At 56.2% G+C, this 12,220-nt stretch overlaps 1 protein-coding gene across 2 annotated transcripts in view; it reads right to left on the bottom strand.

The window, feature by feature from the left end:
- Window positions 1-12,220, bottom strand: part of ST6GAL2 (ST6 beta-galactoside alpha-2,6-sialyltransferase 2) — a 47,252-nt gene that overhangs the window by 17,399 nt on the left and 17,633 nt on the right. For both annotated transcript variants that reach the window (XM_072951627.1, XM_072951626.1), the window contains exon 2: window positions 1,856-2,836. In XM_072951627.1, coding sequence (XP_072807728.1) covers window positions 1,856-2,780 — 925 coding nt within the window. In that variant the 5' untranslated portion in view covers window positions 2,781-2,836. The remainder of the gene's footprint in view (window positions 1-1,855; window positions 2,837-12,220) is intronic.

The raw sequence follows: 12,220 nt of genomic DNA, 5'->3' as shown, positions 1-12,220 counted from the left end.
CTTCTATTTAAAAAACGGGAAAAAATGTGAACACTGTACAATGAATGTGAAAGCTAGAAACTAACAAAGATGTGATTGACATGTCACGTTCCTGGGAAATGTGTAACTGCCAGTGTCTTTCAGACTCTCTTCCAAATTCTGAATAGAGGAGAGTGGACAGGACTCTGATCGGGGCTATTCATGCCAGAATAAAGAGCAAGGGGCCTCTCTCTGCCAGGCAGGAGCAACCCAAAGGCACAGCTACGATGCAGCAGTGCTTAAAACAAAGCCCAACCAAACCAGGAGCAAGCCACTGCCTGCTTTAAAGCATGCTGCCTAAATTCCTTCCTCCGTTGTTAATAACGGTCCTTGGAAAGGAGGGAGGAGCGTGGCTTTACTTCACCGCGGGGGCCTCCACACCACGGCTCCCTCCTGATGGGTTGCAGCCGGCCAGCTCCGGCTTTGGCTTCAAGTCCATGTGACACACGGACAGTGTTACCGTGAGCCTGTTTAATGTCAGCACAGGGACCCTGGGACCCCAGGCCTCAAGCCCAGACTTGGGCTTTGTTTCTTCAGCTTCTCAAAAATTCCACATTCGGCCTCATTCCCAAGAGCCTGTGAGAGGAGGTCTGGGTGGGGCAGCCTGATTTTAACAGAAAGCATCACCCTCTTTCAAGACGGCTCTGGAATCTCAGCCACTCTTCAAGGACATGGAACACTGAAGAGGCCCCAGGAACCATGGTGATTCCTTTCTAACAAGTGGGCAGGGTCCCCAAAAGTCACACCCAGGTTGGCTACGAGCGAACGCCTTCTACCCTGAGAACGTATGGCAGCGTTGGCTTACATCGGGCCCTGAGGCCAAGCCTGCGTCTGGTCCACACTTGTCTTCCTGGCACCCCGGACAGAAGCCGGCAGAGTAGGGGCTCCGTGGGTGTTTGCCAAATGAGTGAATGAGCCTAAAGGGCGCAGCATGGGGACCGGCACCAGGGGAGTCAGAGGCCTTAGACTGGACTGAAGTTTCCAGAAGCAGAAACCCTCCTGAGTTGCCTGCCTGCCCACCTGCCCTGCAGGTTCCAGACTTATCTGCACCCGCCCACCACAGTGGGAATGAGGCCTTAAAATACATCCTTCTCCATCAATATCCCACTGGTCCCTTTCTCTGGAGAGGCCAGATTAACAGAGGAACCACCACCCGGAGGTGCTCCAGGGCTCGACGTGGATCGGAAGGCAGTTCAGCAGGGGAGATGGAAGCCCAGGACGTGGTGGGTTATTCACCGTCCGGGAGAAGGTCCCTGGGAGGTCCCGGGGCCAGGGCCCAGAGCCTGGACACGCACCAACCCTGGGAGGTCAGGACTCGGGTTCCCGCAGGGACAATGTTGGCAGCAGTGGTCCAGCTCCCAGCAGGGCCCAGGGATCGGGCTTCAGTCTCCGACAGAGTTAAAACTATCATCATACAAACCTCTCCCTGGAGCTGACCCTTAGGGTCGCTGCCCCGTGCGGGTCCCCTGCTGTCCTTCCTGTTCCTTGTTCCCTCATAATCCCACTACCTTTCTGGTTCATCAGGCGTGCGCCCCCGCTGGGAGCGCATCCGTGCAGAATGGGGCTTCTACAGGAGACGAGCCGTGAGACCGGCAGCCAGACGGGCCGCTGGCCTCCCCTACCCCTGGCCCCCGGCTCTGGGGAGAACGCCTCGGCTTGAAAATCACCCCAAAGGAGATCTCTGCGGGAATCCCAACCAGACTCATTCCGTCCCAGCGAAGGAAAAAGATCTAAGACTCTCCAAAAACAGCAGGACCACACCGGCCACCCTGCGTGGCGGGGATCCAGGGCCTCAGGCGCTGGGGGCGCAGGATCTGGAGACCCGCGGGGGACCCACCTATCTCCTCTCCCAGCGAGGAGTTGAGGATGGCGCCGGCCGACGTGACCACGGCGCAGCTCCGGAGCCCGCGCGGGTGCAGCTGGCCGAGCGGTACGGCGGGGACCAAGGCGCGCCAGCCCAACGCCGAGAAGGGCGGCTCGGTGCCATCCAGGGTGCGCACCCGCACGCGGCCCCGCAGCGCGCACAGCAGCTCCGCGCGGCTCCGCCCGGCCGCCCGCCGCCCGCGGAACCGCACGCCGTGCTTGTTGGCGCTCAGGTAGGCGCGCATGGCCTTCTGCAGGCGCGGGTGCAGCATCCGGGGGGACGCGTCGCCCCTCCAGAGCCGGCGCAGGAAGGCGCTGGACATGGACGAGGACAGCCGGTCGCCGTCCTCGCCCTCCTCCGGCGCGGTGCTCCTTCCCAGCCTCCGGGGCCGTCTCTGCGCCCGCCTCCCCGGGGCCTGGTGCCCCGGCTCAGCCCCCACTGGCGGGCCTGGGTCTCCGGGGGACAGAGGCCCAGACGTGCCCGGAGCGCGGCTGTGCGCCCCTGGCCGGCCAGCGGCGTCCTCCCGGGGCAAAGTGCCTTGAGATTTTCTCCCCGTCTGAGGTGAAAAGAACTCTTCTTCACTTTGCAACCCATCTTGGGCCCATGTCTGCAGGTCACCCGGCCCCGCGTGCAGGGGGCCGGGCGGGGGTACCCCGGGCAGGTGCCTGGGTGCGTCCGCGCCCTCGGGCAGGGCGGGCTCCTGCACAGCGCCCATGATGGCCCTCTGCCTCCCTTGCACCGGCAGGAGCCTCCTGGTCTCCAGGAAGGAGAAGGAGCTGGGCGCGGGCTCAGCAGGGTTGCTGTCGGTGCAGTAGATGAAAATCGCCACGAAGAGGAGCCCCCACGCAAATATCCCGCAGAGCATGCCTTGTCTCCATTGCTTCAAGTGCGGTTTCATGGCAGGTCTGCGGGGTCAGCACCTTGTGTCCCAAGGCGGCGGGAGGCGGGATGGACCTGAAAAACAGTGGGGTGTTACAGTTAGCCACATAGGACGCTGTGGGACAGCGCTGGGGACAGTCTGTCTTGAGAGGGTCCCTGGGGAGGGTGAGAAGGCGCATCAGAAACCAGGATCATAGGAGCTTCGGCTAAATTCAGGGGTCATATCCACCCGCCCGCGAGGTCTGTGAGACAAGGGGTCCCACCACCTCAGCTGAGAACCCTGGCAGCGGGGAAGTGCAGTGGGTGTAAGGGAGACTCTCTAGAGGCGCCTCAGCGAGGCGGCTGCCTCCCCGCCCGAGGGCTGTTCCATCCGGGCCCCTCCCAGCAACCTGTCTCTGCAGCTGGTTACAGACCTCCGACCTGGTGAAGCCGGCAGGAAGGCTTGGCAGAGGTTCCCCTCCCTCACTTGCTCAGCAGACCCTAAAGGCTCAAAGCTCAGCAACTGCACAGCAGCTCTGCTCTGCGTTTCCCAGGGAAACTGCCGGGGACCTGCCAGAAGCGCACAGATGGTCCCCAGGAAGCGATGGCTCCGTGACTGGGGCTCCGGGGGGCGGTTATGCCGGGATGTCTGTGGAGCTCAAAACAGTGCTCGGGCAACCCCCTCACGCCCCTGATGGAATAAGATGGGCAGGGACATATGCCAGAATTTTAAACAAGGGGGGAGATAAGAAGCAAGATTGACTCTAGGTGAGCCTCCAGCAGACAGAGGGCGAGGGAGGAGGCAGAGAGGAGGGCCCAAGACACAGTGTGGGAGCAAAGGACCCTGCCCTGCCATCAGTGTCCCAGCCCACGTTTATGGCCACGTTGCTACTCGGGGAGCCCAATGCTTGGTACTAAGGGCAACAACATGGCATTGATAAATGCACCTGAGCTTCAGGGATATAAGCAAAGTCCCAGAGAGGGGGAAGCACAGGCGTGTGAAGTAAGCCTGTGAGTGTGTGCATGTGTGTATGCACACATTACGTGTTTGTGCATGTGTTCATGCACGTGTGCATGTATGTGTGTGCATGTGTGTGTGCTGGGAGTGGGAGCTGTGTGTCTGCAGGTGTGCACAGCTGTGTGTATGGTGATGGGGTTGGAAGAGGCAGGGAGACCATTTGGGGGAAACTGAGCTGGGAAGCTGCCCCATCAGCCCTGGGATAGGGGGCCTGGGGGCCTACTTGGAGGTCTGAGCCACGTCTGTGGGAGGAATGGGGGGTCTCTGACAAGGGGTAAGATGCTGGTTGCAGAGGCTTTCAGGGCAGGTGAGGCGGGAGGAGAGGAGGGCCTCAGGAGGAGTCGGACTCTCAGGAAGCCAGCCTGCTGGGCGGAGCTCGCAGAGGGAGCTCCCCCCCAACCCCGGCCATGGGCTGACTGGCCTCCAGGAAGACGGTGGGGGGAGGGCGTGTGAGCAGAGGCAATGATGCGGGGACTCGGTTTTACTCAGGTGAGACCTGAACGCCGAGTGGGTGAGACCCACATCTGTGGAGTCACCTGCGGAAGCCATACCCTGTCTCTGGTGGAAAAGTAGGTGTGTAAGGTGAGAAGCCACATGCTTTGTGGCCCTGCAGCTGGTTACAGATGGACACAGATCTTTTGGCCTTTTCCCCCCGGTGGGGTCGGTCCCAGTCTCCCCTCTCCCCTTCTGACCAGTTAGCAGGCCCACATCCAGTAGCTTCCACGTCCTGCCTTTAAAAGACTCGCACTGGGGGAATTGGCCACCAGCAAAGACGTCTCTCTAGCCTGAGTCCACCACGCAGTGCGGCCAGCCACATGGAAAGCCCACGTGGGCTGAGATGCCCAGATCAGCCCGGGCTGTCCAGCTGTTCCGGCCCCGGCACCATCTTGGACTCCAGCCCAGTGGAGTGTTCAGATGGTTCCAGCCCTGGCCAACCTCTGGCTGTGGCCGCAGGCAAGACCCCAAAGGAGAACCCAGCCGAGCCCTGTCAACCCACAGAACCAGGAATGAAAATGACAGATCGTTGTTGTGAGCCACCAAGTTTCTGGATGACTCGTTACACCAGAAGCGATTGTTGGAACAGGCTCCGACAGAAACGCCAAATGCCCAGCGTGGTTCCAACAGCTGCGCGTCCTTGAGACGAGGGTCTAGCCTCTCAGAGACATTACGGGAAAAGCAGTGTTCACTGCTGCTGCTTCTGTAAGCTGTGGCTTCTTAAAAAGTGCTTCTTTATCTTGCCTTCACCTGGAAGCAGGGCTTTAGATTCCCTTGAACGTCGTGTGTCGAATACACGTTAACGAGCCTGCGCCCACCAAGCTGGAAACGCTGATGCTGAGAAAGGAGCCTGCAGAACACAATGCTGGCAGCCGACCTGCGGCGGGCCAGGCCCTGTGCTGCCCCGCACTTCCCTTGGATGATCCCATTTGGTCTTCCCAGCACCTAATGAGGTAGGAAACACGGCTTCATCCACTCCACACGTCAGAAAGTTGAAGCCCAGAGAGGTTAGGTAACTTGCCCGAAGCCACAGAGATAGCAGGCAGCAGACAGCATATAAAAGCCCATCTGCTCACACTTTTAGCACTAAGTTCTGATTCCATCTGATCATAAGAATCTGAGTCTTACACTGTCCGTGGGGAAGGATCATGTTCCCCCAATGTTGCTACAATCTGAATACTTTCGTATTTCCGTTCCAGAATGTCTGGGCAGTGTCCCCAGGCTGTCAAAGCTCACTGCCAAGCTCCGAGCACAGCTCATCAGAACAGCTCACGGGCAGTGTGCAGACGAGCACGTGTGTCTGGGCGACCGCGCTTTGAGAACAATCTTTCTAAACCTGTGCACTCAGCCCCTCTGTCAAGTTCACCTCAGATGATGCTCTAAAAACGGGTCCATTTTATTTATTGCATGTACTTTATACCGCAAAGAATTTGATTTTGAAAATAGACAAAATGGAAAAAAAAGATAACATTGCTTTTCAGGGACTAAAAAAAAAAAAAAATAGGACCACTCAGGAGCAAGGGCTTCACTCTGTCATCAGCCTGCAGATCTGGAAGCTGTTTCCAGGATTTCAGCACTTCTATCAGAAATCACAAAATCACCCTTAATAACAGTTATTCCGTGTCTGCCCTAACTGAGCGCAGCGCATACGGCTCTGACACTAACCAGCGCGGTGGCCCGGCCCCCACCAGGCGAGGACACCATCCCACAAGCCTGTCCCCACGCCAGACGCCAGCCTTAAGTCAGGTCCCCAGGCCACCTGCACTTCTGACCATTTGACTGCCAATCTTGGGGGGCTCCCACGACAGCCCTCGGGCTGGAGGATTTGCTAAAATGACGAGCAGAACTCAGGAAAGCATTGGACCAATGACCACAGGCTCCTGTGAGGGACACAGAGTCCAGGTCGGGGGGGTGGGCGCCCCAAGTGCAGAAACTCCGTGCCGTCTTGCCATGGTGTCGGGAGACGTCACCCTCTTGGGACAGGGATGTGTTCACCAGCCACAAAGCTCCACTGAGCTGTGGCCTCCAGTTTTGTTAGCGTTTCAATGATTGAATCACTGACTGTGGCGCTGGGAGGTGGAAAGGGCGGGGTTTGCGAGGCCTCTGGGCGCTGAGAAAGGGGAGCGGCAGGAGCACAGGGGGACCCCTCACCCTCCTCCCGGCCCCGGTGCGCAGCAGCACCGGGGGGCGCGGGCTCCCCGCCTCTGCTCACGGGGAGGCTTCAACTGCTAACAATCCGAAGGCTTCCCCACACCCCATCGCTGCCACCCTCTGTTGCCAATAAAGGGAACGTTCTCCAAAATGACGAAATCTCAAGGCAGCACAAATATTCTGCTGGCGAAATGCTACAGAAAGCACTGCACGGATGGCGACCGCAGTCATCGGCATATCTGCAAAAATCCAGGACGCGGAGATGAAGGAGACCCCTGTCTACGTCATAGCCACGGACCATTCTTTTCCTTAAAATAACCGTCCAGCTGTGTGGGAAGAAATGTTGGACAGCAACAGGAGAAAACCACTTTCTCCCTCTGCGCGGCACAGCTGAAACGGTGCTGTGCTGGTGCAGCTCAAACAGGCGGCATCTGCAGCCCTCCCTGCTCTGTCCCCTCATTAGTGGGGACCTAGATCACATCAGAGAGACAGAAACAGAGGCTCCTCGGGCAGAGCATCGGTCCCCAGGTGATGGTGGAAAGAGGCTTCCAGCTCATAGGTTCCTGCGAGCCTCGGTGGGATGGCTTCTGTGACAGAGGCTGTCACTCCCAGGCTCCTGGGAGGAGGACTGCCCCCTGGGTCCTGCAAGGTCGCCGGGAGGACTGGCGAGGTTAGAAGCATCATTTGTGCCCCGTGGCTTTGTTTTCTTTCCCACAACGATTGATTCCAACATCACCACCTGGCCGCGCTAGAAATAATTCTGATCATTCTACCCACTCAGGAATTCCAGTGCCCGTGTCTTGGGAACTAATTCTCAAAGGAATGAGTTCCCCTTCTGCAGGGATGTTCAGAAGAGAACGGAAGAGTATTTACATGCTCCTTCAAAAGCCACTCAGAACGAAAGTGCATTATCCAGAAGGCAGTTTATGACAAAATGCCCAGTGGAATTATGAAATGTAAGGACCACCACAGGCAGACGTAACGATGCAGCAAAGGGTTGTCAGTACCTTCTTATATTGTCCAAAGGTAAAGAGAAGGTCCCTCTGGGCTCTGCCACTGGAAAGATGCCCTTCCCACACCTGCGGTGGGCGCGCATGAGCAGCGGTGTTCGTGAACGGGGAGAATTTTTAAGCACACGCTGATCGCTGCGTCTGCTCTGACTCCCTTCTGGCCAGCTTTCCTCGTGCCTTTTTGTGTGTAGAAGTTGTCTAGATGTTCTGAAACCTAAGTATTTAACACTGAAATAATAATAAAGAAGACGCAGCGTGTGAACGGCCGTGAGACACTCATGCATCTTCATAGCCTTTGGGAGTCATCGTCTTTCAAGAATCATTTTTCTAAAATTAGCTCTTGTCACAGAGCCAAGAAAACACTCATTCTGCAGGGCTCAGGAGGGTGCCAGCCCGGCTGGCATCCTGCCTCTTCACGACCTCAGGGGCTCCTTTTACAAAGGACCCAGGTTCTTTCCTTGTCTTTGTTTTATATTTTATAAATGGAAGGAATCCTCAAGGCCACTAAGGGTCCACTCCCTAATCCATGCCCTCTCCATCCCAGCCCTTCTTAAGCTAATGCCCAGAAGCACAGAAAGGGAAAGGTTAGCGGGTGGAGCAGGGCAGAGAGCGGTGGTGGGAGGGCAGCCTCTTCCCTGCCTCCTCTCCGCCCCTGCAGACCTCCAGTGCATCTTCCAGAAGCTCAGCTGCATGGCCCGCAGCTTCTGGCCAGTCTCCTGGTAACCCCAGACCCTGGGATGGAGGGATGGAGGATGCTGTGTGGGCTGGCCCACTCGGGGGAGCTCGCTTAGCAAAGGCGTAAGTTATGAAAACGAGTACCCCCACTCCAGTTCAAAGCATGGGTGCTTGAGCAGCATCAGTGTGGAGGAGCCAGACCTACCTGAAGTCATGCGGGTGGGCGGCTCCCAGCAAAGGTAACCAGTGTCATCACCCAGTCAGGTTAGGTCAGGTCGGGGTGCATTGGTGTTATGAACGCAGGAGTCAAGCTGATGACAGACCAGGATCAGATGCCGCCTCCCCCAGCTGCCCGCATACCAGGCGCAGCACATCCACACTCTCCTTATAATTCTTTGTTCTCAGTTTAATCTTTACAGCAAACTTCCTACAAACATCATTATTCTCGTTCAGCATATAAAGGAGCTGGAAGACTGAGTGGTTCCCTTCCTGTACGTGGTTCCCAAACCCGTCTTTTGCACCACATCTCGAAGCGGGGGAAGTTGCACCATGTTTAAAATCTGAATGAGATTTCTCTTTTCTCTCTGTCACAAAGGATCGCGATGGATTTCAGCCTAGCTACCCGCCCTGACGGGACACGGGGCCCCCAGCATCGCGTCGTCTCTAACATCCCTGTTCATGTTCCTGGAGACGCTGACCTCCCAGGCCGGCTCAGAAGCCACACGGCTCCTTGCCGGCATTCCTCCGAGAGAGCGTGGCCTGGCCCACCGCCAAGGGGATCTGCCCCGTCCGTGCGGGAGGTCGGTTCACTGCCATTTCCAGGGAGGCCCAGGCGTGAAGGCCCGTCATCTCCGGGGACTTGCTATCTAAGTGGGAAGACAAAATGATTCTGACTGCTTTCTCTGTCCCACGATGGGTGGATGCACCAAGGAGAGACAAGGACTGAAGTCACCCTGGCTGCTTCCAGGAGGAAGGAGCAGAGGTGGACATGGAAGGACAGGGCAGTACGGGCAGAGTCAGGCAGCTCCAGTTGGGGTGCCGGGACCCGCACATGCTGGGCGCACGGACGAGGAGGTGCCCCCTTGCTAAGGCCAGAGGACCACCCTTCTGGGCCGATGGGTCCAGCAGCACAGGGTTTTCCCTCGTGTGGCAGGGCGTCAGGCAATGGTGTCAAAGGCAAAGACATGCACAGGTGAGCGACTCCGGCAGCTTTCAGTTCTCAGGACCTTCTGCAGTGAGGCGGCAGGTGCCGTCGGGCGGGGGGAGGCGGGAAGGGCTGCAGATGCCCGTTATTGGCTGCGTAGACGCTACACAAGCTGCCCGCCAGCTGGGGTCTCTGGCTGCCTGAAACGCGCCCGTCTGCTCCGGACACAGTGGTCTGTTTGTTTTGTGATAATTAACATTCAAATATTTACACTTGATACCAGTGATGTGCCAAGGCTCATGGCTAAAGCTGGAAATTAGCTTCACCCTCGTGTTTACCAGTCACGATGGAGGAGGGTTCATACCTGCCACTGGGATTTAAAGCTCTTCTCTGATTCCTCAAATGTACGTGGGTTTGGTGGTGAAAGTGTAGGTGGCCGGCAGGTGGTTCTTACAAGGAGGCCTCTGCACTGGCTGGAGACCCCCTCCCTGGGGAAAGCAGGCCTCCTGTCCTCATGAGTTCTCCACCAATGGCACGCGCTGGGGCGAGGACAGCGCCCGCTATGATTGCAGGCGGTCAAAATGCGGACCGCGATAACACTTTCTCTCCTTACTTCCCAGGCTGGTTGAAAATAGCCAAGAAGGAAAATGCAATTGTAAGGGCATTTTAAATTTAGACGCCCTACGACTTCATTCAGTTTTCATGATAGGAGGAATTGTCAATATTTAAATTTAATTATTACATCAAAGCCACCTTACTCGATTTTGTCTTTCATAAAATAAGTGTAAATGAAAAGATGATTCTGGTATACACAAAAATCACCTTGGCCGGTGCAGAGGTGCAGTGAAAACTGGAGATGGGGGAGTGGTTTTCTGGGCCAGGGAAGATGGCAGTTTGCTTTGAAAGGCTATTCAGTGGCTGCAAGGGTCCTGAGGTTTGCGGTTAAGGATGGACCTTTTGAAACCTATTTAGGAGAAAATGCCAATTACTCACTGACCGAGCACTGCACTCCTTACGACAGAACACACCTTCCATAGGAGTGACAGGATAGCCAGCCACACGCTCCCAGGTGGTGGCTGTCATGGAAGACTGGGGCTGGGAGAGACATTAATTTTAATTTAATTTAATTTGAATTTAATTTTAATTAAAAACGTTTTTATATAGTTATAGAGGTTTTTTTTAATGGAGGTACCGTGCACGCTAAGCACGTGCTCTACCTCTGAGCTACACCCTCCTCCCACAATTTTTACTTTAAAACAAATATATATACACCCATACCATGGAGTCAAATACAAAACCAACCTGAAGATTTTAAGATAAAGATTCAAGATAAAACATGAGACTTCAAAGACCTTTCTCAGTGTGGCACTTTCAACTCTGACACCTGAGCTTCAAAGCTGGAAGTTCTCCATCCTCAGAGCTCAGAGCTCCCCTCCGCAGAGGTCGGGAGCCTCGGGGCTGGGACTCGAGGACACGGCCCCCAGCGGACGGAAGAATCACCCAGACGTAGTTCACGTGTTTTCTCTCTAGCCTGCTTCTCCAGCTTTCAGTTTTCAAAACCAGTAAAAGTTTCCAGATGACGAAACCATCTCTGAAGTTTAATATCCACTAATTCCCAACCATCCCTGGTCCCAGCTGCCTAGTCACGTTCCCACGTGAACAGCAGGTGCATGTGCACATACAAGCAGGACACGGACCTTCCTTCACTTTATTCAATCATAAATTCCACAGATACCTGGACACCTGCCATGTGCTGGATTCCAGGTACACGATGCTGAGCAGATCAAAGATACCCATCCTGCCCGCCAAGCCTAAAGCGATTTGGGAAAGGCAGACGTGAAGCACACGAATCTTGCAGGAAATTGTGCATTCTGACGTTTTCCACATTCCTTCTCCCCCTGTGGCTTCTCTCCCTTCACAGCGACAAACAGAAGACCCCCCACGCCTAGGGACACCTATCACAGAGGAACCAGGAGCTTTTAAAAGTTCAAAAGCTGTATTTCAAGGGGCGAGAAGGGAGGACAAATGTTTGGAAGACTGGTTGAATCCGTTTTCCCTTGCCCGAAGAGAGATCAAAACTACCTCTGACCTGATGGACAAGGGCACAGGGGATTGAAACAGGAGAGTGAGATGCCCCAGAATATGGCTGGATTCTGGTAACACCGCATTTCTCCAGCACCTGCGAATGTGGACTGTAGATGGTACCGCCCTGCGTGACCGTGTGGCTGTGGGTGTGCGGCGTCTTGGGCTACAGTCCTCCCGCACCCGACTCCACAGCCCTGGCTTCTCCTCTGAACTGCAGATCCTTGTGTGACGTGACGGCTCCAGGGGCTTCAACTCTGCAAGTCCAGACAACCTGGGTTACCCTCTTTTCCTCCCTGAGTCTTTCCCAGTAAACGCATTCACCCAGCCGCCCAGGTCACAGGCTTTGGCGCAGTTCCTGGTGCTTCTTTCCATGTAAACCAACTCCAGCCCCAACCACCAGCAGACCTTGATGGCCCCAAACTGAAAACACATTCCGACTTGCAAAACTGACCACCTCGTCTGCTGCCCACTGGGTCCCAGGCCCCTCACCTGCTTCCCTCCTGCCTCCGCCTGCCAGGACTGATCACCTCGTCTGCTGCCCACTGGGTCCCAGGCCCCTCACCTGCTTCCCTCCTGCCTCCTCCTGCCAGGACTGACCACCTCGTCTGCTGCCCACTGGGTCCCAGGCCCCTTCACCTGCTTCCTTCCTGCAGATGCTCCGGGAACAGAGGAACTTCAGGTGGAGAATCAGTGGAGCCGGTTGCTTGCTCCCAACCCTCTTTCTTCTTTCCTCTATGAGACACATGCGGTCCTGGCCTCCATGAGGTACCGACTGTGCATGTCTCTCTGACTTCACTTCCCGCCACTGCCCCCTGGTCCCTGAGGCTTTGGTCACACTGGGTCCCCATGGCCCTTCCTCTGCCTGGAACTGCCCCCTGCAGGCCCTACCTGGAATCCTGGTG

The sequence above is a fragment of the Vicugna pacos genome, chromosome 28, assembly GCF_048564905.1.
Source record: "Vicugna pacos chromosome 28, VicPac4, whole genome shotgun sequence".
In the NCBI taxonomy this organism is placed as follows: Eukaryota; Metazoa; Chordata; class Mammalia; order Artiodactyla; family Camelidae; genus Vicugna; species Vicugna pacos.
This window is presented reverse-complemented; position numbering and strand designations above follow the sequence as displayed.